A 26,922-nucleotide genomic window follows, 5' to 3' on the forward strand; every position below is an offset into this window, starting at 1 on the left:
TGGATCTCTCTCCGGGCACTCTGACTCACTGCCGCATCCCCACACCCACACACACACACACACCACACGTCTTTCATTAGCTTTATAATCCCACTAGCATCTTGCTGGCTTTGAAGTCAAGACACCATAGGTCATGTCACGTGGAGTGAAAAGGTAGTTAGCAGCTCACTGTGTGATACAGCATGAAACAAAAATGGAGACGGTTTTGAAATATTACATCGATATGGATAAGGACAATGGTCAATCGGCGAAGGTTTATGCTGTCATTGTTGGTGACAGGAAGTGGTATTGTGGCAGTTTTTCTGTGTTGTTTGGTGTGGTAACCCTATGGCGTTGCAGGAGTGTGTGGTCCGCAGCTGTGTGGGGAGAGGGGGTGGGTGTCGTGCATGGAGTGTTGGGGGGGGGGGGGGTGTACAGCAGCCAAACCCATCTGTCAGCTCTCTCAGCAGACCCCCACCCGAGGCTCACTCAATCCCAGCCAGTGTACACCCCCCTTCCCTTCTCCCCTATTCTCAACCCACTGCTCAGGCTGCTCTGCACAGTAGGTCACAGCAGTGACAACAGCCTCCACTGTCCCCCAGCACGGCTGGACTAATGTATTCATCTGCCTACGGCAACTGGAAGACGACTCCGAGGTACGGTCCAATCAGTCTCTTCGGCCTGCTAAAGGCTTCATTCCAGTAGAAATGCCTTTTCTTCTCCTGTTCTTCAAATCCCATGTTGCAGATTGTACACAGCAATATTGCTCTCTAACTTCAAAGCTTGGAGCTACTTCAATACCATTATGTGTACAATAAAAGCCCATAAGTAGCCCTTTAGAAACCAGCAGCACAGCTGCTTCTGCTATTATCTAGAACAGACTGGTTTGGCTGTCTGTCTCCTGAGCACAATTCGTAGCCTCAGTTGCACCAATGAACAGCTTATTTTTGCTCAAATCTCAATTGTTGCCAGTTTGTTTCATGTAGACATATTGTAGTTGTTGCTGTCGTTTCTTTTGCTGCAGTAGGACTAGCAGGCCCATGGTTTTCTGTTGTTTTTACAAGAGGGAAGAGGGACATATGGCTGGAAACATCCTGACCCTCATCAGAGCTCCCTTTAAGCAAGATGTTGATAGGCGAGACCAGGGAGAGTGTCTGTGTTACGGAGTAAAGAACTATAGCTTGAACTATAGCCGATGGACCTATCCAATTGGTACCTTTGGTATAGCTCAATCGATTGGTATGTTGTCAGGGAGGATGGTTACGTGTGTTTGTGAGCAGAGGATCACTGGTTCGAGCCTGGCATGGGAACAGAGACAGTGGAGGAAGATATACTGAGAGCAGCACGCCAACATCTGTTTGATTTGACCTTGTGTGAAAGTGTGTGTTAATACGCTCATCAAAGAGGAGACAAGGTAATAGTATAATTATTTTATCAGTCAGTCCCAGTTTTCAAAACAGCCTGTCCACACTGTTTTAATTGTCTTATATCATATTGACAACCTGGTTAAACCAGACTGAAAAGAAACGTGTGCATCAGTTTGAATGCCAGGCTATAATATTGTTTCATGTCATATTGATAGCCTGGTTAAACCAGACTGAATGCCGGACTGATGTTAAAAGTAGCGGAATCAGTTTGGATTCCAGGCTATTACACTGAGTATACAAAACATGACTCTTTCCATGACATAGACTGACCAGGTAAATCCAGGTGAAAGCTATGATCCCTCATTGACATCACTTGTTAAATCCAATTCAATCAGTGTAGATGAAGGGGTGGAGACAGGTTAAAGAATAATTTTAAAAAGAGACATGGATTGTGTATGAGTGCCATTCAGAGGGTGAATGGGCAAGACAAAATATTTAAGTGCCTTTGAACGGGGTATGGTAGTACGTGCCAGGCACACCAGCTTGTGTCAAGAACTGCAATGCTGCTGGGTTTTTCACACTCAAAAGTTTCCAGTGTGAATCAAGAATAGTCCACCACACAAAGGACTTCCAGCCAACTTGACACAACCTTGGGAAGCATTGCAGTCAACATGGGCCAGCATCCCTGTGGAACACTTTTGACACCTTGTAGAGTCCATGCCCCAATGAATTGAGACTGTTCTGAGGGAAAAAGAGGGGGGGTGCAACTAAATTAGGAAGGTGTTCCTAATGTTTAGTATACTCAGTGTATATTGAATGAACACTGAAGCGGAATATAAGCAAAATGTGTTTTATTATTAAAAAGGTCCAATGCAGCCGTTTTCATCTCAATACCAAAATAATTTCTGGGTAACAATTAAGTACCTTACTGTGATTGTTTTCAATTAAAATGGTCAAAAAGAAACAAAAATAGATTCTTAGCAAAGAGCAATTTCTCAAGCATGAATTTTGATAGGGCTGTCTGGGAGTGTTCTGAGTGGGGAGGGGAAAACTGAAAACTAGCTGTTATTGGCAGAGAGGATTGGAACTCTTGCTTATTGGTCTATTAACAAATTCACTGCCTGGTGATGTTATCAGGCAGGCCAAAACTCTATCCCACCAAAACAGGCTGACATTTCAGGTGGTTTTTTAAACACCTCTTACACTAAAAGGGCATTATCATCATTTTCAAAATTTCACAGTATTATTCCAACCACATAGTGTGGAAATATATATAAAACACAGGAAAATAACGTTTTGACTGCACTGGGCCTAAATGTTCTTTCTTAAAAAAATCTAATCTAGTTTCAGCATAGGAGGAAACCACAGAAAACCCAAGACAAAGGAAAACGTAATGATCGGACAGACAGCGCAGACAGACCCCAACATCTCGCATACAACAGTGCTTAAAAAGGAAAATACCTGTATATACAACATAAGCGTCTGTAAGCAGGAAAATCCAGTCAACCCCACCCACAGAGTTCATTGCAGTCAATTATCAACACCAAAGACTGTTCTGGTACTTTTTGTAACCCTAGAGAGCATTGATTGTCACACAACTTTTCATAACTTTGTACTGTACAACATTCAGATTGTCAACACAGAGAGCCCTTTGGTTGACATAAGACTGATGCCTGGGCACAAGTTCTAAAAAGTAGCATAACCTAACGAAGCAGGCATAAAATAAATGACTGAGCGCCGTTTCTTTCTGGACCTGATGAGAAGGAAAAAAATGATGGGAGGTTCTCTTCTGCACTGTTGAAACAATTCCGTAAATGTGGAGGAGTTAAGATGGAGTGTCACCTTGTTAATGTCCAAAAGCGGAAGTCACGTCACAGACTCTCCATTTCCCCTGAAATTAGCATTAAAGCTTGTCCTCAGATGCTGAGCTAGAGTTCAGATGGTCTGTTGCTTACTCCAGCTCCAGTGAAACAAAGTAATTTAGCCACGATAGCGCTCATGATAAATATTGGTTAACTTACACTAGCATCTGCACGCTATCATGGCCATTCAGAGACCCTGACGTCTCAGGACCTTAACAAAACTGGGACACCCAATAAAAAGAGCACAGACACCAGTCTGACCAAAGGCCAAGAGCTAGGAGCGGAGCACCAGAATTGTAAATGCATAGAAGTAGGGAGGAAAACACAGGTGTTGAGTCACAATATGCGTCACGAAATAACTGGGTTAGGAGAGGTCAGAGGACCTGATTGAGACCAAATGACCAAATGAACTGGACAGGGGTGTGTGAATCTAACCAACTGATCTCTACTACTTGACTGTTGAATAAGGCTAGAGGTATGTCCACTGTACAAAGGGAAGAAGAACCAAAGCACATACAACACAATGTTTAAATGATACAGGACAGAGATATTTATAGAGACCATCATTTGCGTCGGGGCAAACCACTGATTCCAAAACAGAGAAAGTATCATCATCAATGCTGCGCTGATTATATGGAATGCTTAAAATAAAAACATATCAGCTTTTCGGAGAAAAAAAATTCACCGACATATGAGCTTCCTGTTATTTGATTTCATATACTTTGTATATTATCCCTCGTGTTTTCCATATGTAAATAACAAACAAATGTGCCTTTTTATACAGAATTTAGAAATTCACAAAATAAATACATTTGTGGCCTTAAATTGAATCTCAATAGTATATTATTATTTTATATATATTTATATATATTCCATTTCATATAAACAGGATTAAAGGCCTTAATGGGAAGATAGGAGGCTAGTAAAATCTATTTTATTTTTCCTCCGTATTTTCTCTCGCTCTCTTTCTCTCTCTCTCTCTCTCTCCCTGCATCAAGTCTGCAGCTACATACAAACAGGTTTGTGATTGGACTGTCCAAGTGGACAGGAAATGCCCATTTCCATAGTAACACATTGCAGTAAGGCCATGAGTAATGGAGGGGAAAGCACAGCTTATCGACAACCTTATAATATGGGGGGATATGGAGGAAACTCCGGATAAGTCACAATCGTTTGAGTCAAAACAATCTGAACTGTCATTTTCTCCCCTCACAGACTTTTCCAATCAAGAGTTTGAACTGTTTACCTTTACGTATAAGGCACTCTTCCATAAAAGGTCAGTGAGGTGCGTTTCCATCATTCTTCCTTAAAAAAAAGTGGAGACGGCATGTAGAAATGACACATTTTCTGCTCATCAAGTCTGATTTCATTGCATTCTCCCACATGAGATCCCATCTCCTGTTTTTGGTTTGCTGTTTTTGTCTGTTAGCATTGACACAAGTCTGATGAGATGTAGTGGTAGGTAGAACATTTACTAATCTAACTGGCACGTGTGGTGGGATAGATCCCTGGTTATCCAATGGCTGTTCTCCTGGTGGGGGCAGGTTTGGGAAGGGGGCAGGTCTACTTACAGTAGCAAGGTAGGTAGGTAGATTGATCCGAGTGAGGGCCTATCGAACTATGGAGCCTTCAACAACACATCACAAAACAATCCCTTGATGTTGAAATTTGGGCACGTGATCACAACATCAGTGGGTAAGCAAAAACATCCTGCAGGGGCCAACGTTTGGTCTCTGTTTGTCGCTCCACATTTAAAAATCCATCGCTTTTCAAAATAAGATTATCATTGGGATAATAACAAGGAAACTTTGTTAAAAAGCATTTCCACCACTTTTCAACCTCATATTCATTATCTACAGCACCAAACCAGTGTCTACATATGTGAAAACAGCGTGTTTCTATGATCTGTGGTTAAAAAGATAAGAAAGTTCCTAAATGTGTTAACTTTTGATGATGTTGGGTAGAACTTTTTAACTTTATATTTGTTTCTACAAAATGTACAAATGTGCCATTTTCACATATGTAGACAATGGTACTGTGCTGTAGACAATGAAAATGAGGTTGAAAAGTGGTGGAATTGCCCTTTGGGTAGTCTTTCTTTATGTTGATTCCATAGTCCAGCTTTGATGGAGAGTCCAGGCCTATTAGCAGGTTGGCATTTATTGTCATGAATCTTGCCCTGGAGGCAGCTCTGCAGAGTGGGCACTAGCTGGAACAGCCACAAAGTCGTAAAATCAGATTTTAAACCTAACCTTAACCTGATGGACTACATAGTTATCCATTGGATGGTTCTCCCATCGATCGAATTCCCACCTATAAATATCTGGACATTTGGATTGACAAAAACATACGAATGAGATAGTTTAAAAAAGTGGTTTAAAGTGGGCTTCTTTTTCTAACTAGATCTTGCCTCTCCCTAAATATCAGGAAGCAGATTGTACAGTCAACTTTCCTGCCAGTTCTTGACTATGGTGACACCATTTACCAGATTGCCGCAGCCACTACTCTTAAACCTGTGAATGCCGTCTACCATAGTGGCATTTGTTTTTTTTTTCCATAGGTGACCGTTTTATTACTCATCACTGCATCCTGTATCAAAAGGTTGGCTGGTCCTCATTAACGTCCCATATATCACTTCATTACTCCCTTCTTGTTTACAAAGCTCAACTACACAAGCTTCCAACTTACCTCACTTCGTTGTTAAAGTATAAAACATGATATAAAGTATAAAATCTGGAGATACCAAACTCTTGAGGTTCCTTGTGGCATCCACAGAACGAAGTAAATCCTCTTTTAGTTTTAATACACCTCATTGCTGGAACCAACTACACAATACATTACAATTGGATGTTGTCGTGCCACTCGGGCAATTGAAAATATTAATTGGGGAACTTCTTACTAAGGAATGTAACTGTTTTTCTTGAATATTTGTGTTGTGCTGTATTTTAGTTTGTTTTACATTGTATCTGATTTCAATTCGATTTTGTCTTATGAATAGTATGTGCATGGCTCCCTTGTGAAAGAAACCCTGGTCTCAATGGTGACTCCCTGTTCAAATAAAGGTAAAATAAAAAAACCTAATCTTAACCACACTGCTAATCCTAATGCCTAACCCTAAATTAAGATCAAAAACCTAATTTTTGTCTTCCTTAATTTTTACGATATAGCCAATTTTGACTTTTCAGCTGGCCCATCTAGCGGAAATGACTCAGTTCTGCCTCCAGGACAAGACTCATGACAATAAAGGTCAGCTTGTGGTCTACTAGACCTCTGTGGGTTCTGCCTTGATCTGGATGAAGGAGGCTGGGAGGTGGACGGTGATCTCTGGCAGCTCCTGAAGGCCCTTGACCCCCACCATGTGCTCCGGTTGCAGGGCCATCTCCCCGCGCACCTCTAGCTCCTCCACGGGGGTCAGGCCCTCACTGGGGCTGCTTCCCTGGGAAAAGTATCCGTTCACTGGGGACTCGCTTCCAGTCTCCCCCTGGCTCGGTCCAAGGCTTTGGTTCTTCCCGATGATCACAGTCCTGTAGGTGAGCTCTGCTTCCCCTGCCTCCATCTCCTCCTTGCCAAATGACGGGTCTCCATTAACCAATGACTGCAGGTAGTAGGGGTCCAGCATCTCCTCCTTGATGCCGTGTAGGCCATGGAGGAGCTCGCCACCGCTGGAGGACTTGAGGACCGTAGCAATGACGGTACCCGGCTGCTGGGCCACCATGGTCTGACCGGTGGCCGTGTTGAGACTGACCATGCGGGGAAGGCCGTTGAGGGAGGCCGTGGTGGAGCTGAGGACCCCCGTGGTGGTAGTGGAGCCCAGGCTGGTGACAAGGAACTGGGGGTGCTGATGGTGATCCTGGAGGCTGCCCGTCCCGGTGGCCAGGGAGGCCGTCTGGATGGTGAGGACATCCTTGCCCCCCGCCGTGGTAGAGGGGACGGTGTGGAGGATGATCCTGGGCTGGGAGGAGTGGCTGGACGAGTCTCCGTTGGACAGGAGGGGTTGCAGCTGGCCGGAAGATGTCAGGACCATGGGGACGGAGGTAGGCATGTTGATGGTCCTGAGGAGAGAAAGGAGATCAGATCAATCAATCAACCAATTAAATGTATTTTATAAAACCCTTTCTATATCAGCAGTTGACACAAAGTGCTTTACAGTCAGGTTCAGACTCCATTGGACACACACTTTTAATAGAACACTATTCTAGTATGATATAGTTAAGCAATAAAGCCAGAGGAGGTGTTGTATATGGCCAATATGCAACGTGGAGTGCCTGGATACAGCCCTTAGCCATGTTATATTGGCCATATACCACCAACCCCTGAGGTGCCTTATTGCTATTATAAACTGGTTACCAGTGTAATTAGAAGAGTACAAATAAATGTTTTGTCATACCCGTGATATACAGTCTGATATACCACGGCTTTCAGGCAATCAGCATTCATGGCTCAAACCACCCAGTTTATAATATAGTAAGAACATATCTTTAGGCATAAAAGTAGCTTTATGTTACCTACTGGCATTTTATATGAGCTTTAAAAATCTGTGTGTGTGTGTATGGATATGCATGTGTATGTATGAATGTGCGTGTTTGTACATATGCCAGGTTGCCATCTATCTCTCACCTCAAAGTGTGTGTGGAGGCCGGCACAGCCGCCCTCTGGTTGGGCTGCAGCACGTGGACCGTCTGGATCATGTGTTCTGCCTGTTTACCATTGACCTCATGGTACAGCCCTCCATCCATATCAATGGGCTCTCTCTTCACTTGTTTTACCGATATAGGACGGTGCCCATGGGCATGGATTTTACCGTGCCCCCCTCTGGAGCCTCCCCGGCCGTGGTGGCTGGGGCGCTGGCCCCCGTAGCCAGAGGTGAGGTCGGGGCATGGGTCCTCGTCGTCAATCACCACTAGGTCAGGAGGCATGTCTTTAAACTGGTAGACCAGCCGCTGACCCTCCACCTTAGCCAGGATACCACGCTGGTAGTAATACCTTAGGTAGGGACAGGTAAGATGTTTGTGGCATTGAATAAACATGAAGTAACATTACAAACAGAAAGAGACTTCAGGAAGGTTTCAACACTTTTCACCATTGCCTTCAATGGAGAACTTTCCTTTCTACCCTGCTAGCCTGTATTTTCAATGATCATGACCGTGGCTTGAATAAGGTCCACCTTGAATAAAGTGACACTGAATATTTATTTTATGCCTTAGTCCTTGATAATGTTGACCTGAGAGACATGACTTAAACTCCTGGTACAAAGGATGTCTGGGGTCTGAGTGCATTGCTCGCTGTATTCAATATCTTTCTCAGTTATGTTTCATAACAGACACTGATGTTATAATACTGCCTTCAAGAGGAGAAGGGGATGCAGGTGAGATAAGATTGTATTATGTCGGTACAACACAACATACTGCAGTTTGTTGTCTATGTTATCTAGAAGCACCTACTTCATTTTCCATTTAGCTATTTACTGCAACAGGGTCACAGACATTTAGCTATTTACTGCAACAGGGCCACAGCCATTTAGCTATTTACTGCAACAGGGCCACAGCCATTTAGCTATTTACTGCAACAGGGCCACAGACATTTAGCTATTTACTGCAACAGGGCCACAGACATTTAGCTATTTACTGCAACAGGGCCACAGCCATTTAGCTATTTACTGCAACAGGGCCACAGCCATTTAGCTATTTACTGCAACAGGGCCACAGACATTTAGCTATTTACTGCAACAGGGCCACAGACATTTAGCTATTTACTGCAACAGGGCCACAGCCATTTAGCTATTTACTGCAACAGGGCCACAGACATTTAGCTATTTACTGCAACAGGGCCACAGCCATTTAGCTATTTACTGCAACAGGGCCACAGACATTTAGCTATTTACTGCAACAGAGCCACAGACATTTAGCTATTTACTGCAACAGGGCCACAGACATTTAGCTATTTACTGCAACAGGGCCACAGACATTTAGCTATTTACTGCAACAGGGCCACAGCCATTTAGCTATTTACTGCAACAGGGCCACAGACATTTAGCTATTTACTGCAACAGGGCCACAGACATTTAGCTATTTACTGCAACAGGGCCACAGACATTTAGCTATTTACTGCAACTGGGCCACAGACATTTAGATATTTACTGCAACAGGGCCACAGACATTTAGCTATTTACTGCAACTGGGCCACAGACATTTAGATATTTACTGCAACAGGGCCACAGACATTTAGCTATTTACTGCAACTGGGCCACAGACATTTAGCTATTTACTGCAACAGGGCCACAGACATTTAACTATTTACTGCAACTGGGCCACAGACATTTAGCTATTTACTGCAACAGGGCCACAGACATTTAGCTATTTACTGCAACAGGGCCACAGACATTTAAATATTTACTGCAACAGGGCCACAGACATTTAGCTATTTACTGCAACAGGGCCACAGACATTTAGCTATTTACTGCAACAGGGCCACAGCCATTTAGCTATTTACTGCAACAGAGCCACAGACATTTAGCTATTTACTGCAACAGGGCCACAGACATTTAGCTATTTACTGCAACAGGGCCACAGACATTTAACTATTTACTGCAACAGGGCCACAGCCATTTAGCTATTTACTGCAACAGGGCCACAGACATTTAGATTTACTGCAACAGGGCCACAGACATTTAACTATTTACTGCAACAGGGCCACAGACATTTAACTATTAACTGCAACAGGGCCACAGACATTTTAGCATGATAGCCTTCGTAACTGTATGTCTGAGATGTCTGTGATGTAGACCAACACCATGTGTGTCATTCCTCTCACCTGAGTGCCCTGCCCATGGTTTCATAGTTCATGTCAGGTTTGTTCTTGTGTTTGCCCCACAGTTTGGAAACCGCCTTGGAGTCCACCAGCTTAAAGATGCCTTTCTCCCTCTGAGTCCACTTGATGTACTTGGGACAGGTGTTCTTGTCCTGCAACAGGGCCAGGAGGAACTCCCATAGGTAGATGGTATTCCCTACATGGGGGGAGAAAGGAGCAATTCACAGTTTTAACTAATACAGTAAATGTCAGTATAATACAGTACGTGTGAGTCTAATACAGTACATGTTAGTCTAATACAGTACATATGAGTCTAATACAGTACATGTTAGTCTAATACAGTACATATGAGTCTAATACAGTACATGTAAGCTTGTAGTTCTGCTACACCTGTCCATAACTCATTTAGCATTGCAGATTTTACTTAAACGGAAATAGGCAGAGATGCAATTGCAGTATTCCCTCCTCATAACCTAAATAAATAAATGTGCTGTTCTCGTCTGGTGTGTATGTACCTAGCTTGGAAAATAAATACATTGGATGGGGCTCTGGCAGTAGATGACTCTTGTTTGAGAAACAGTTAGAATTAGTTAAAAACAGCAACCCCTCCAGCAGCCACCGTGACAACATAATGTATATGTGTGTGGCTGAACCAACCCCCTCTCCCTATCTCTATGTGACGTGGAAGGGGACACACACAAGGAGAGGGGAAAAGGGTTTTATCAGTAGTTCATCAATGTACCCTCCAGCGCGCAATCACTTATTTCCCTGTGAAACACAGCACGTTGAGAGCAGCTCGTCAATTAGCAAGCTGAGGTCCAACCCAACTGGACTACAGGGGCTGCTGGTTGCTGATTGCACCACTCTACAAGCAGAAACATGCACAGTAGCTTACAGAAGGAACCAGGAGATACCTTGATTTCAATTGGCTGTTTTTTCAATAAACAAGCTGATTGAGAAGGGCCCAGGAGAGACCTTGATTTTGATTGGCTTTTTTTCGAGAGGTGAGCTGGTTGAGATGAACGCTCACCTTTGCCCTCCTTGCTCTTCTTCTTGAGTGGCAGGTTGGGAGTGGTAATGGGGGAGCAGGGACGCACCGGCCGAGGCTTGCGCACTAAGACAGGAAAAGGGTAAAGGCCAACACTGTGACACCCAATTAAGCACATCCCTGTTATTGACTAAATTTTAAAAAGAAATTATGAACAATTTGCTAATATTAAGGCTATAAGCTATGGTTAATAAGGCTATATGCTATGGTTAATAAGGCTGTAAAACTATGGTTAATAAGGCTGTAAACTATGGTTAATAAGGCTGTAAACTATGGTTAATAAGGCTGTAAACTATGGTTAATAAGGCTGTAAACTATGGTTAATAAGGCTGTAAACTATGGTTAATTAGGCTGTAAACTATGGTTAATAAGGCTATACGCTATGGTTAATAAGGCTGTAAACTATGGTTAATTAGGCTGTAAGCTATGGTTAATAAGGCTTTAAGCTATGGTTAATAAGGCTGTAAACTAGGGTTAATAAAGCTATACGCTATGGTTAATTAGGCTATACGCTATGGTTAATAAGGCTGTAAGCTATGGTTAATAAGGCTGTAAGCTATGGTTAATTAAGCTGTAAGCTATGGTTAATAAGGCTGTAAGCTATGGTTAATTAGGCTGTAAACTATGGTTAATTAGGCTGTAAACTATGGTTAATAAGGCTATGCTATGGTTAATAAGGATATACACTATGGTTAATTAGGCTGTAAACTATGGTTAATAAAGCTATTAAGGCTATAAGGCTTTAAACTGTGGTTAATAAGGCTATAAGCTATGGTTAATAAGGCTATAAGCAAATATATTTTCCAAGGTACTCCTGTGTAACTCTTAAAAGCATATCTCTTTGAAACATGAGAGTAAGTGGAATATCTTCATATAGAAGATTAAAAACAAGACTAAATCATGTGTTGTAACACTGCTCCCTACATTCCAGTAGAACCCCTGCAGTACCTTTGGTTTTCCTCTGTGGTTTGGACACGCTCTTCTGAGGGATCTCGTCCATGGAGGATGTTTCATCATCCAGCGATACATCCATGCAGCCGTTGGGCTCTGGCCGCAGGTGGATGTAGGTGTAGTCCGACTCCAACATGGTCCCGTACGTATGAACTACAACAACAAGAGAAAACAGTAGTACACTCAATATGACTCCCAGTTCTGTAATATTATTGTGAGACTGAACTAAAGCAACAGCCAGAGATAATGACAGGAGTTAGTGGAAATATTACAAATGAAACCGCATACAAATTAAACTGCATCAAAAATGTGCAGGTTTTAACAATATGTTTTGAAAGTGATAAATCAAATCAAAATGTAATTATCACCTCCACAGGATACAACAGGTGTAAACAGTATGGTAAAATGCTTACTTACAAGCTCTTCCTCAACAATGCAGTATTCAATATCAAAGGTAAATAAATTGAAAATCCAGAATAGAATCTTGAAAAGAGCACGGAATCAATACTAGGTCAGATAAAATAAAATCCACAAGATAAATGCTCTGGGGTAGAAACTGGATTCAGTTAATACACATGTGGTACCAACATATACAAAAAATACTCCTTCCCCTAACAACCTCCTAGAGTAGCAACAACAGAACAGAATTCGTACTCATGCGTTTTTCATCCAGAATGTTGTTTGGTGACTCCATATTAAGAAGGGCTGCCGCAGCCTCATTGGTCTCCATATTATCCTCTGTGCCCGATACCGTCGTTTCTACTGGCCAATCAGACAGGGATTGTCAACAGAACAAGAAACAGACAGCTTTAGAGACAAACTTGAAAGAATATTACAATCAATAAGGGTTAATTCTAGGTAATTTAGATAATACAGGGCCCTGTCCGTAATCAACTCCTAGCTCCTACCCCCTAGGCATGCATGCATGCTTGTGTAAAGTATCATGCCCTCCTCCCCCCTCACCTGAGAGGCCCACGTCGCCGACCATAATGGGCTCCTCCATCACATGTACAGTGTTGTCCACCATAATGCCGTTGGTCACCTCGTCCGACTCCATGCCCGAGTAGACCTGCATGAGGTCAGCAGTGGGCACCTGCTCCACGATGACTGCTGGGAACACGGACGGATCATCCAGCTGGACACACAGAGAGGCCAACAGAAGACAGAGACCACAGTTGTTAGACCATGGACGTTAGACCACAGACGTTCCCACAGATGTTAGACCACAGACTGACATGTCTTTTGCTTGGTTTTTATCTTATATCCTGTAAGTACTACAGCCATTGTAAAGTTAATGTAGACTCATACACTGTGCTTTTACAGTTGCTCTGGTATATCTCACACATTGGCTTGATCCACATGCAGCTGAACAAAAGGAACTACTTACACAGAGAGAGAGAGAGGCAGAAAGACAAAGAGAGAGAGAGAGAGAGAGAGAGAGAGAGAGAGAGAGAGAGAGAGAGAGAGAGAGACAGACATACGGAAAGAGAGACACAGAGCAAGACATATCTATATAAACCCATTTTTCTCATGTGACCGACATGGCCTTTTCCTAACAAGAATTGACAAAATGCTGGTAATAACGGCACATATATGTTTTTAAACCATATCAAACTGCTTTTTCCATACCACGTCTCCGGATTCCTACCGCAAGCTCTGAACCTTTACACCGGATCCTCGCAGCTAGCTAGCTGCTATCCGAGTGGCTACTCCTGGCTAACGTCTCTGTCTCGAAGCAAGCACCAGTTAGCCTGGAGCTAGCCTCGAGCTAGGCCCATCTCCCGGCTAGCCAAAGAGGTCCACCAGCCAATTCTTGGGCTGCAATACCTCTTTTGTCAATTGAACTGGACCCTTTACTGCCGACACGGAGCCCCGCCGATCCATCATGACTGGTCTGCCGACGTAACCGTCCGAGGTGGTTTCAACAGGAGTCACGACTCCCGCCGAAGTCGGCTCCTCTCCTTGTTCGGGTGGCGCTCGACGTCACCGGTCTTCTAGCCATTGCCGCTCCACCTTTAATTTTCCATTTGTTTTGTCTTATTTTCCTGCACACCTGGTTTACATCCCCTCATCACTCTACGTGTATATTATCGTCTGTTCCCCCCATGTCTGTGTGTGTAATTGTTCGTTACGTTTATTGTGTGACGCGGCAGGCAGTTTTTTTTCCAGGTATTGTTTTGAACCCGTGATATTGTATTGTTGTACATTATTTGTGTGACTAGTGCGCTATTCCCTTTTGCCTTTGGCTGGAGTGTTGTGATGCTGTTTTGTCCGACTGATTTGCTTCTGCCAATTAAAGTGTGCCTGTTCACTCATCTCTGCTCTCCTGCACCTGACTCCAGTTGACCAGTTGCACACCCAGTCTGACAAAAGGCTCTTCTGTTGTGACGTCGCATGAGGCCCATCTGCTTGCCCTGGCCCGCTGGCTGACTGAATCGCCGTGTCTCCAGCTCACCTAGCGTAGTAGCAACTACTGAATTGGCTCCCTGACACATTTAGTGCTACTCATTGGACCATATGATCACTCGGCTACACATGCCTCTCCCTAATGTCAATATGCCTTGTCTATTGCTGTTTTGGTTAGTGATTATTGTCTTATTTCACTGTAGAGCCCCCAGCCCTGCCCAATATGCCTTAGATAGCCCTTTTATTCCACCCCCCACAAATGCGGTGACTTCACCTAGCTTAACCGGTGCCTCTACAGACAAAACCTCTCTCATCGTCACTCAATGCCTAGGTTTACCTCCACTGTACGCACATACTACATACCCTTGTATGTATATTATGCCTTTAATATATTCTTCTGCAACCAGAAATCTGCTCCTTTTACTCTGTTCTGAATGCACAAGACGACCATTTCTTATAGCCTTTAGCCGTACCCTTATCCTACTCCTCCTCTGTTCCTCTGGTGATGTAGAGGTTAACCCAGGGCCTGCAGCCCCAAGCACCACTCACATTCCCCAGGCGCTCCCATTTGTTGACTTCTGTAACCGTAAAAGCCTTGGTTTCATGCATGTTAACATCAGAAGCCTCCTCCCTATGTTTGTTTTATTCACTGCTTTAGCACACTCCGCTAACCCTGATGTCCTAGCCGTGTCTGAATCATGGCTTAGGAAAGCCACCAAATATCCAGAAATTTTCATCCCTAACTATAACATCTTCCAAGATGATAGAACTGCCAAAGGGGGTGAAGTTGCAATCTACTGCAGAGATAGCCTGCAGAGTTCTGTCATACTATCCAGATCTGTGCCCAAACAATTCGAGCTTCTACTTCTAAAAATCCACCTTTCCAGAAACAAGTCTCTCACCATTGCCGCTTGTTATAGACCACCTTCAGCCCCCAGCTGTGCCCTGGACACCATATGTGAATTGATTGCCCCCCATCTATCTTCAGAGTTCGTACTGTTAGGTGACCTAAACTGGGATATGCTTAACACCCCGGCCGTCCTACAATCTAAGCTAGATACCCTCAATCTCACACAAATTATCAAGGAACCTACCAGGTACAACCCTAAATCCGTAACCGTGAGCACCCTCATAGATATCATCCTGACCAACTTGCCCTCTAAATACACCTCTACTGTCTTCAAGCAGGAACTCAGCGATCACTGCCTCATTGCCTGCGTGCGTAAGGTCAAACGACCACCCCTCATCACTGTCAAACGCTCCCTAAAACACTTCAGCGAGCAGGCCTTTCTAATTGACCTGGCCCGTCTTCAACCTGGCCAAGGCTTTTGACTCTGTCAGTCACCGCATTCTTATTGGCAGACTCAATAGCCTTGGTTTCTCAAATGACTGCCTCACCTGGTTCACCAACTACTTCTCAGATAGAGTTCAGTGTGTCATACCGGAGGGCCTGTTGTCCGGACCTCTGGCAGTCTCTATGGGGGTCCCACAGGGTTCAATTCTCGGGCCGACTCTTTTCTCTGCATATATCTATGATATCGCTGTTGCTGCTGGTGATTCTTTGATCCACCTCTACGCAGACGACACCATTCTGTATACATCTGTTCCTTCTTTGGACACTGTGTTAGCAAACCTCCAAATGAGCTTCAATGCCATACAACACTCTTTCCGTGGCCTCCAACTGCTTTTAAATACTAGAAAACGAAATGTATGATCTTCAACCGATTGCTGTCCGCACCCGCCCGCCCGACTAGCATCACTACTCTGGACGGTTCTGACTTGGAATATGTGGACAACTACAAATACCTAGGTGTCTGGTTAGACTGTAAACTCTCCTTCCAGACTCACATTAAGTATCTCCAATCCCAAATTAAATCTAGAATCGGCTTCCTATTTTGCAACAAAGTATCCTTCACTCATGCTGCCAATCATACCCTCATAAAACTGATTATCCTACCGATCCTTGACTTCGGCGATGTCATTTACAAAATAGCCTTCAACACTCTACTCAGCAAATTGGATGTAGTCTATCACAGTGCTATCTGTTTTGTCACCGAAGCCCCATATACTACCCACCACTGCGACCTGTATGCTCTCGTTGGCTGGCCCTCGCTTCATATTCGTCACCAAACCCACTGGCTCCAGGTCATCTAAGTCTTTGCTAGGTAAAGCCCTGCCTTATCTCAGCTCACTGGTCACCATAGCAGCACCCACCCGTAGCACGCGCTCCAGCAGGTATATTTCACTGGTCATCCCCAAAGCCAACTCCTCCATTGGCCGCCTTTCCTTCCAGTTCTCTGCTGCCAATGACTGGAACGAATTGCAAAAATCACTGAAGCTGGAGTCTTATATCTCCCTCACTTGACTTCAAGCATCAGCTGTCAGAGCAGCTTACCGATCATTGCACCTGTACACAGCCCATCTGTAAATAGCCCACCCAACTACCTCATCCCCATATTGTTATTTATTTTTTGCTCCTTTGCACCCCAGTATCTCTACTTGCACATTCATCTTCTGCACATCTATCACTCCAGTGTTTAATTGCAAACATTTTATTATTTCACCACTATGGCCTATTTATTGCCTTACCTCCCTAATCTTACCACATTTGCACATACTGTATGTAGACTTTTCTATTGTGTTATTGACTGTATGTTTGTTTATCCCATGTGTAACTTTTCTTTATCTTGGCCAGGTCGCAGTTGTAAATGAGAACTTGTTCTCAACAGGCCTAACTGGTTAAATAAAGGTGAAATATATATATTTTTCAATAAAATAAATGAACACTGTTAACCCATTTACTCCTACAGTATCATACCTCATGAACACTGTCAACCCATTTGCTCCTTTCATACCTCATGAATACGATCAACCCATTCACACCCATCATACCTCATGAACACTGTCAGCCCATTCCCTCCTTTCATACTTCATACCCCTGTGTCTTGTTGCTGGGAATTTCCAGACACGCTCCCTCATTTCCAGCACAACATTTCTGAACATGGGAAGAGGAAATTACCAGAGCTCTGGCCAAACTGAGTACACTTGAGTATAAAAAAACATTAAGAACACCTGCTCTTTCCACGATATAGACTGACCAGGTGAAAGCTATGATCCGTTATTGATGGAACTTGTTAAATCTACTTCAATCAGTGTAGATGAAGGGGAGAAGACAGGTTAAAGAAGGATTTTTAAGCCTTGAGACAATTGAGAAATGGATTGTGCATGTGTGCCATTCAGAGGGTGAATAAGCAAGACAAAATATTTAAGTGCCTTTGAATGGGTTATGGTACTAGGTGACAGGCGCACCGGTTTGTGTCAAGGACTGCAATGCTGCTGGGTTTTTCATGCTCAACCGTTTCTCGTGTGTATCAAGAATGGTCCATCACCCAAAGGACATCCAGCCAACTTTTTTATTTTATTTAACCTTTATTTAACTTGGCAAGTCGGTTAAGAACAAATTATTATTTTACAATGACGGCCTACCCTGGCCAAACCCTCCCCCAACCCGGACGACGCTGGGCCTATTGTGCACTGCCCTATGGGTCTCCCGATCACGGCCGGTTGTGATACAGCCCGGGATCAAACCAGGGTCTGTAGTGACGCCTCTAGCACTGAGATGCAAAGCCTTAGATCGCTGCGACACTCGGGAACCCAACTGTGGGAATCATTTGAGTCAACATGGGCCAGCATCCCTGTGGAAAGCCTTCGACACCTTGTAGAGTCCATGCCCCAACGAATTGAGGCTGTTCGGAGGGCAAATGGGGGGGAGCAACTCAATATTAGGGAGGTGTTCTTAATGTTTGGTATGCTCAGTGGGTAAGAAACTGTAGCGTATGGAAACCAAGCCCACCTGGCAACCCTTTGAACACTGACCACTTACACCAGTGTTTCTACTAGCTTATTTTCCAGGCAGGTTGGAAGCAAACATCCAGGGTCTATTTAAATACATATATCGCCCTATACAATGGTAGGGGAAACGCTGTCTACAGTAGGCCTACCCATGTGACATGGCAGTTAGTTTCCTAGACAGGACATGTGGACACAACAAGCTTTTCTCATTGCGTGAGGTCCTTGTGGAGTAAACACACAGTTTTACTTTCCTTCAGCACACTGTTATTTTGCTCTCTTCAACAGTACCATAACATGAAGCAGTGTGGATGGCACCTCTTTCCGTTAGTTTTTTCCCATAACGTGGGTGGTTCCACGAAATGAGTGTCTTTTGCGTCCCTTTGATATCTTAGGTATAAATTGTGCACAAATATTGAAAAGCATGTTATATTCAATAATGTGCCCTTTAATACAGACCACATTGAGAATTCAATAAATCAAAAAAATGTATATGAATAAAGACTTAAGTGCCAAAATGTCCCTCCATGCACCTTCTGTGACTTCCACGAATTTTAACCCACTTAACCCCAAAATGTCTCCACGTTTTTATCATCGTTGTAAAGCTCTAATTATTTGTTTTACTTTGACAACGTGATTTGTAAAGATTATTATTTATTTCATGTGATTAGTGATGAATTTTAAGATGTTTTTTTTTTGTCTCTCATTTTAAGGTCAACCTTGCTACATGAACTGAACTCTCGTTTTTAATATGATGAAAAGATTCCCTTTTAAATACTATTTTCTAAATAAATGTTGAACATCTAATAGCCAAATGATGGTGTAAAAGCAGGTGAGCTGGTTCTACTCTATTTGTACATTTTCTGGTGTTTCGTGGTGGAAATGTTTATTTTTTATTGTGAAGCTTCAGCTTGCATTCAATTGTCCATCCCTGCTGCACACAACAACCTTCCATTCCCCCTGTCACAAGGGGATTCATGGCTGATTTAAGATGACATCGTCAACCCTGTTACTTTATTTGGCACTTAATAGGCACTTACTATAGTCATTTTTTATGAAATGGGAAAACTGTTATTTTATTAGGTTGAACATGTGCTCTTTATGACAGAATGTTAAAATGAGGTAAAATCAAATGTTTTTTTTCACCAAGTTACAAATCTCAAAAGGCACTGAATTTGTGGCATGACCCATGCCCTAAAAGCTCCAGTCCCAGCTTGAAAAAAAAACATGGAGCAGGCAGGACTCCTAGCTTGCAGGTCTTTTCCTTTAGGTTAAGCTATTCTAAATATCAAACAAACAAAAATGCTCTAATGAAATGGTGCAAAGTATTATAGCCTGATCACAGTGCCTGCACTCTCATAGCCAGAGGAAACAAATTAATTCAGTGTCAGTTTCTGAAAATAACCAAGAGATGGCAGCAGACTACAGCTCATTACCTGGTTATCATATGATCTGTGACGCTTTGTCCTGCTCAAACAGTTCATGCAAGTTCTCAATCATTACAAAACAATTAGTGGCCAAATACTTAGCCATACTGAAAGGCAGTAACAACATTTATACTTAAACTTCCAAATCGGTTTTAATGGAATAGCCTAACGACGTTCAGAGTTGTAGGACTTTACCTTTCCAATCCCTTGAGATAGTCCTTGTTATGTTGTGGAACATTATATTGGTTCTGCTTTTTTGGTAATTCTTGTCCATTCTAGTAATTATATTTCTATGGGTCAGAATTCTCTCTCTCTCTCTCTCTCCTCTAAATCACAAGTTTCCATTGTTGTGGTTGAACCCAGGGAATTCCAGGTGTCTGAGCTTTGAGCCTTGAGCCCCATGGAAGGACTAGGGAGTCCAAGGCTACATTCACTCAATGCTACACTTTAACCAGAGAACTAACAGTACACTAACAGCACAATGCCACACACAACTGCATTATGTTGAATCAGTAATCCTCTATGGGTCATTACCATACAATTCAACTATGTAAACATAGCTACGAGTTCAGGGACTGTTCTAATAACTTCATAGACAATATCGGAATTTTCAGAACAGCGTCCAAGCAAAATGCATTTCCATGATGTCAGCACTAATGGTCAACAGTGGGCCACGAGACCACTTGGGAAGTTTAAAATAAAGGGTGCTGTTGTTGTGTGCTTGACTGTAAAAGACGAAATGTCATTGACGTAATGTTCTCAGTCCATAGTAGCATCTCAGTCAGTAGGGAGCCCCGTGTGGGTTCACTGATGTGAGTGAGTGAGTCCGTGAGCACACGTGTGTATCCAGACATGAACAGAGCACCACTGAGTCTGCTGAGTTCACTGCAGTGTATTAAACCCCACACTGTCTCCCCTCCATAGCAGGACCAGACCATGACAGACTGAATCCCACACAGAATCTGCTGACGGGGCAGAAGATGTCTGTGTCTGTCTACTGTTGTTGTTTTGACGTAATGGGGCTCAGTTGCACCTGGAGGGTTTGTCACAAAGCAGGATCAAATAGTTAGCCAGCTAGGTAGCTTTCGTACATACAGTGCATTCGGAAAGTATTCAGACCCCTTCACTCGTTCCACATTTTATTATGTTACAGCCTTATTCTAAAATTAATAAAATCATTTTTTCCCCTCATCAATCTACACACAATACCCCATAATGACAAAGCAAAAACATTTTTGCAAATGTATAAAAAATTACAACTGAATTATCATATTTACATAAGACCCTTTACTCAGTACTTTGCTGAAGCACCATTGGCAGCGATTACTGCCTCTAGTCTTCTTGGGTATGACGCTACAAGCTTGGCACACCTGTATTTGGGGAGTTTCTCCCATTCTTCTCTGCAGATCCTCTCAAGCTCTGTCAGGTTGGATGGGGAGCGTTGCTGCACAGCTATTTTCAGGTCTCTCCAGAGATGTTAGATCGTGTTCAAGTCCGGGCTCTGGCTGGGCCACCCAAGGACATTCAGAGGCTTGTCCCGAAGCCACTCCTGTGTTGTCTTGGCTGTGTGCTTAGGGTCATTGTCCTGTTTGAATGTGAACCTTCGCCCTTGTCTGAGATCCTGAGCGCTCTGGATCAGATTTTCATCAAGGATCTCTCGGTACTTTGCTCCGTTCATCTCTCCTGACAAGTCTCCCAGTCCCTGCTGCTGAAAAACATCCCCACAGCATGATGCTGCCACCACCATGCTTCACTGTAGAGATGGTGCCAGCTTTCCTCCAGAAGTGACGCTTGACATTCAGGCCAAAGAGTTCAATCTTGGTTTCATCAGACCACAGAATCTTGTTTCTCATAGTCTGAGAGTCCTTTAGGTGCCTTTTAGCAAACTCCAAGTGTGCTGTCATGTGCCTTTTACTGAGGAGTGGCTTCTGTCTGGCCACTCTACCATAAAGGCCTGATTGGTGGAATGCTGCAGAGATGGTTGTCCTTCTGGAAGGTTCTCACATCTCCACAGAGGAACTCTGGAGCTCTGTCAGAGTGACCATCGGGTTCTTGGTCACCTCCCTGACCAAGGCCCTTCTCCTCCAATTGCTCAGTTTGGCCGGGTGGACAGCTCTAGGAAGAGTCTTGGTGGTTCCAAACTTCTTCCATTTAAGAATGATGGAGGCCACCTTCAATACTGCAGAAATGTTTTGGTACCCTTCCCCAGATCTGTGCCCTGACACAATCCTATCTCGGAGCTCTACGGACAATTCCTTCGACCTCATGGCTTGGTTATTGTTTTGACATGCATTGTCAACTGTGGGATCTTATATAGACAGGTGAGTGCCTTTCCAAATCATGTCCCATCAATTGAGTTGACCACAGGTGGACTCCAATCAAGTTGTAGAAACATCTCAAGGATGATCAATGGAAACAGGATGCACCCAATATTCTCAATAACCCATGTCAGCTCCAGTTCTGTAACAAAAGAGCTATATCTGTAGAATGGCTAACTTGGTGAATCTTCGTTGTGATACACCCCACACAGGAAAACATGGCGGCCCAGTATCATCAAAACATGGCCGCCCAGTATGAAGAAAAAGAAACAGCCCAGTATCATGAAAACATGGTGGCCCAGTACCATGAAAGCGTGGCGGTCCAGTACCATGAAAATGTGGCGGCCCAGTACCATGAAAGCGTGGTGGCCCAGTACCATGAAAGCGTGGCGGCCCAGTACCATGAAAGCGTGGCGGCCCAGTACCATGAAAGCGTGGCGGCCCAGTACCATGAAAGCGTGGCGGCCCAGTACCATAAAAACATGGCCGCCCAGTATCATGAAAAAGAAACAGCCCAGTACCATGAAAGCTTGGCGGCCCAGTATCATGAAAACGAAACGGACCGGTATCATGAAAACGTGGTGGCCCAGTACCATGAAAACATGGGGGCCCTGTACCATGAAAACATGGCGGCCCGGTACCATGAAAACATGGCGGCCCGGTACCATGAAAGCATGGCGGCCCGGTACCATGAAAACATGGCGGCCCGGTACCATGAAAGCATGGCGGCCCGGTACCATGAAAGCATGGCGGCCCGGTACCATGAAAACATGGTGGCCCGGTAACATGAAAGCATGGCGGCCTGGTACCATGAAAGCATGGCGGCCCAGTACCATGAAAGCATGGCGGCCTGGTACCATGAAAACATGGCGGCCCGGTAACATGAAAGCATGGCGGCCCGGTACCATGAAAGCATGGCGGCCCGGTACCATGAAAGCATGGCGGCCCGGTACCATGAAAACATGGCGGCCCGGTACCATGAAAACATGGCGGCCCGGTATCATGTTGACCAGAAGGAGTCAAGAGACACTCTCAGCTAATTAAAAGGTGTAAAACAGAGTATGGAATTTAGAACGAATTACACAAGCGCCATAATGGCTGCCTCTAGGGAAACCAGAGAGATAACGATCACTGTGGGATTTTCATCTCCAAGTTCCCAGTTTCGGCTATGAAAGCAAGCCCCTGTGTGTGAGAGGTTCCCCTATAATCAACTCGGTTCTGCTTTACCTGCCTATGACACCGTTGTTAGCCCCACCTACCTACTTTTAACATCCCCTAATGGGGCTGATAGAGGAAGTGAATGGAAAACATTGCCACAGCACAGATAACTGAAGTAATTAAAAAGGGGTGTGCTTTTGAGAGACTAGATCTTATGGAGTTCTGTACTTGAATGACTGTTCAGTTAAATGTGGGAGTTGGTGTTTTTTTATTTCACCTTTATTTAACCAGGTAGGCTAGTTGAGAACAAGTTGTCATTTGCAACTGCGACCTGGCCAAGATAAAGCGTAGCAATTCGACACATACAACAACAGAGAGTTACACATGAAATAAACAAAACATACAGTCAATAATACAGTAGAACAAAAGAAAACAAAAAGTCTATATACAGTGAGTGCAAATGAGGTAAGTTAAGGCAATAAATAGGCCATGGTGGCGAAGTAATTACAATATAGCAATTAAACACTGGAATGGTAGATGTGCAGAAGATGAACGTGCAAGTAGAGATACTGGGATGCAAAGGAGCAAGATAAATAAATACAGTATGGGGATGTGGTAGGTAGATAGATGGGCTGTTTACAGATGGGCTATGTACATTTGTAGTGATCTGTGAGCTGCTCTGACAGCTGGTGCTTAAAGCTAGTGATGGAGAGTCTCCAGCTTCAGAGATCTTTGCAGTTCGTTCCAGTCATTGGCAGCAGAGAACTGGAAGGAAAGGCGGCCAAAGGAGGAATTGGCTTTGGGGGTGGCCAGTGAGATATACCTGCTGGAGCACGTGCTACGAGTGGGTGCTGCTATGGTGACCAGTGAGCTGAGATAAGGCGGGGGTTTAGCTAGCAGAGACTTGTAGATAACCTGTAGCCAGTGGGTTTGGCGACGAGTATGTAGCGAGGGCCAACCAACGAGAGCATACAGGTCGCAATGGTGGGTAGTGTATGGGGCTTTGGTGACAAAACGGATGGCACTGTGATAGACTGCATCCAGTTTGTTGAGTAGAGTGTTGGAGGCTATTTTATAGATGACATCACCAAAGTCGAGGATCGGTAGGATGGTCAGTTTTACGAGGGTGTGTTTGGCAGCATGAGTGAAGGATGCTTTGTTGCGATATAGGAAGCCGATTCTAGATTTAATTTTGGATTGGAGATGCTTAATGTGAGTCTGGAAGGAGAGTTTACAGTCTAACCAGACACCCAGGTATTTGTAGTCCACGTATTCTAAGTCAGAGACGTGCAGAGTAGTGATGCTGGACGGGCGAGCAAGTGCGGGCAGTGATCGAATCAATAGCATGCATTTAATTTTACCTGCGTTTAAGAACAGTTGGAGGCCACGGCAGGAGAGTTGTATGGCATTGAAGCTCGTCTGGAGGTTAGTTAACACAGTGTCCAAAGAGGGGCCAGAAGTATACAGAATGGTGTCGTCTGCGTAGAGGTGGATCAGAGAATCACCAGCAGCAAGAGCAACATCATTGATGTATACAGAGAAGAGAGTCGGCCCGAGAATTGAACCCTGTGGGACACCCATAGAGACTGCCAGAGGTTCAGACAACAGGCCCTCCGATTTGACACACTGAACTCTATCAGAGAAGTAGTTGGTAAACCAGGCGAGGCAATCATTTGAGAAACCAAGGCTGTCGAGTCTGCCAATAAGAATGTGGTGATTGATAGAGTCGAAAGCCTTGGCCAGGTCGATGAATACGGCTGCACAGTAATGTCTCTTATCGATGGCGGTTATGATGTCATTTAGGACCTTGAGCGTGGCTGAGGTGCACCCATGACCACCTCTGAAACCAGATTGCATAGCGGAAAAGGTGCGGTGGGATTCGAAATGGTCGGTAATCTGTTTGTTAACTTGGCTTTCGAAGACCTTAGAAAGACAGGGTTGGATAGATATAGGTCTGTAGCAGTTTGGGTCAAGAGTGTCACCCCCTTTGAAGAGGGGGATGACCGCGGCAGCTTTCCAATCTTTGGGAATCTCAGACGATACGAAAGAGAGTTTGAACTGGCTAGTAATAGGGGTTGCAACAATTTGGGCAGATAATTTTAGAAAGAGAGGGTCCAGATTGTCTACCCTGGCTGATTTGTATGGGTCCAGATTTTGCAGCTCTTTCAGAACATCAGCTATCTGGATTTGGGTGAAGGAGAAATGGTGATGGCTTTGGCGGGTTGCTGTGGAGGGTGCCGGGCAGTTGACCGGGGTAGGGGTAGCCAGGTGGAAAGCATGGCCAGCCGTAGAGAAACGCTTATTGAAATTCTCAATTATAGTGGATTTATCGGTGGTAACAGTGTTTCCTAGCCTCAGAGCAGTGGGCAGCTGGGAGGAGGTGCTCTTATTCTCCATGGACTTTACAGTGTCCCAGAACTTTTTTGAGTTAGTACTACAGGATGTAAATAATGTAAGTGTATGACCACAGCAGGCTGCCATAGAACTCTACTAGCAGGCTGCCATAGAACTCTACTAGCAGACTGCCATAAAACTGTCACAGCAGGCTGCCATAGAACTCTACTAGCAGGCTGCCATAGAACTCTACTAGCAGGCTGCCATAGAACTATACTAGCAGGCTGCCATAGAACTCTCACAGCAGGCTGCCATAGAACTCTCACAGCAGGCTGCCATAGAACTCTCACCAGCAGGCTGCCATAGAACTCTCACAGCAGCCTGCCATAGAACTCTCACAGCAGACTGCCATAGAACTCTAATAGCAGCTTTCAGACACTGAACTGAGCTAAACATCATTCTGAGGTCATTACACCATGGCTCTGATTCAGGGAGCTACTTATTGACTGTAAAATCCAATATAAGATGGCTAGTCATTACTGTCCTGCAAGCTAGGCTAGCTGTAGCCTTCTCTGATTCCAACAGCCCCCATACGGAAAGATAAACCCTTCAGACTAGCTAGCTCCGGCAAAAACAAAATGGCCACCTTCGTTAGCGTTAGTACTAAATATATATAAGTTAAGTTTAAGAGCTTTTTTCAAGCTACCAGGTGGACAGACGATGTAATTCTCTGCGGAGGGAGAAACCCTAGAGGAGGCCTGTGTTATTTCCACACAACAGGTATGTCTGGTTAGGCATGAACCAGGACATTCAGGCAAGAGGATCCAGCGATAACTCATCCCTCCACATCTACACAAATACAAAACGCAGAGACACACAAACACGCGCACACACACACTGCACAAACATCGGGCACACACGCACACAAACCTGTTCCACAGAATTCAGACAAAGATGTGGAGGTAAGATAAACACACCTGGGCACTGAAGTGCACTTACACATACATTTTGTGCTGTAAATTGACTTGGTCCTGGCAAAGCCCCACCCTCTCCTCCCACGCACACTAAAAGAGTCCCAACTCCAGGTCTCTCACACTTTCCGTCTCTGTCCTCCCAACAGCCCACACGCCATTTCCCAGCCCTCTCCTTGCCATCCCTTCATACTCCACTCCTTCTCTCCAGCTCTCCATACTAAGCTAACATATGGAATTATTTTAAGATGATCATACCATGGATCATTTAGCTATTTGATTTAGAATTTTAGTACCCCTTTACATTTACAATTATTTGATAAAATATTGAATTTGGCCTACTATAGCTCATAGAAATGCACTGAATAACACATTCATAAATGGAAAAAAAGACAGTCCAAAAATAAATCATAAGGAATAAGGTTTTGAAGTATCTGACCTATAT

The 26,922-nt window shown here is 44.1% G+C and overlaps 1 protein-coding gene across 7 annotated transcripts in view; it reads right to left on the reverse strand.

Annotated features, from left to right (window-relative positions):
* Positions 1-2,180: 2,180 nt before the first annotated feature.
* The window catches only part of elf1 (E74-like ETS transcription factor 1), a 76,336-nt gene continuing 51,594 nt past the window's right edge, over positions 2,181-26,922 (reverse strand). For 5 of the 7 annotated variants that reach the window (XM_082975105.1, XM_082975106.1, XM_014199074.3 and 2 more), the window contains 7 exons: positions 12,978-13,149; positions 12,669-12,776; positions 12,012-12,167; positions 11,046-11,129; positions 10,019-10,211; positions 7,826-8,191; positions 2,181-7,260 (listed from right to left, as the gene is read on the reverse strand). In XM_082975105.1, the coding sequence (XP_082831231.1) occupies positions 6,471-7,260; positions 7,826-8,191; positions 10,019-10,211; positions 11,046-11,129; positions 12,012-12,167; positions 12,669-12,776; positions 12,978-13,149 (1,869 nt within the window). In that variant the 3' untranslated portion in view covers positions 2,181-6,470. The remainder of the gene's footprint in view (positions 7,261-7,825; positions 8,192-10,018; positions 10,212-11,045; positions 11,130-12,011; positions 12,168-12,668; positions 12,777-12,977; positions 13,150-26,922) is intronic. The other 2 variants (XM_045717994.2, XM_045717995.2) reach the window with 1 other exon arrangement.

The sequence above is a fragment of the Salmo salar genome, chromosome 05, assembly GCF_965601325.2.
Source record: "Salmo salar chromosome 05, fSalSal1, whole genome shotgun sequence".
NCBI lineage: Eukaryota > Metazoa > Chordata > Actinopteri > Salmoniformes > Salmonidae > Salmo > Salmo salar.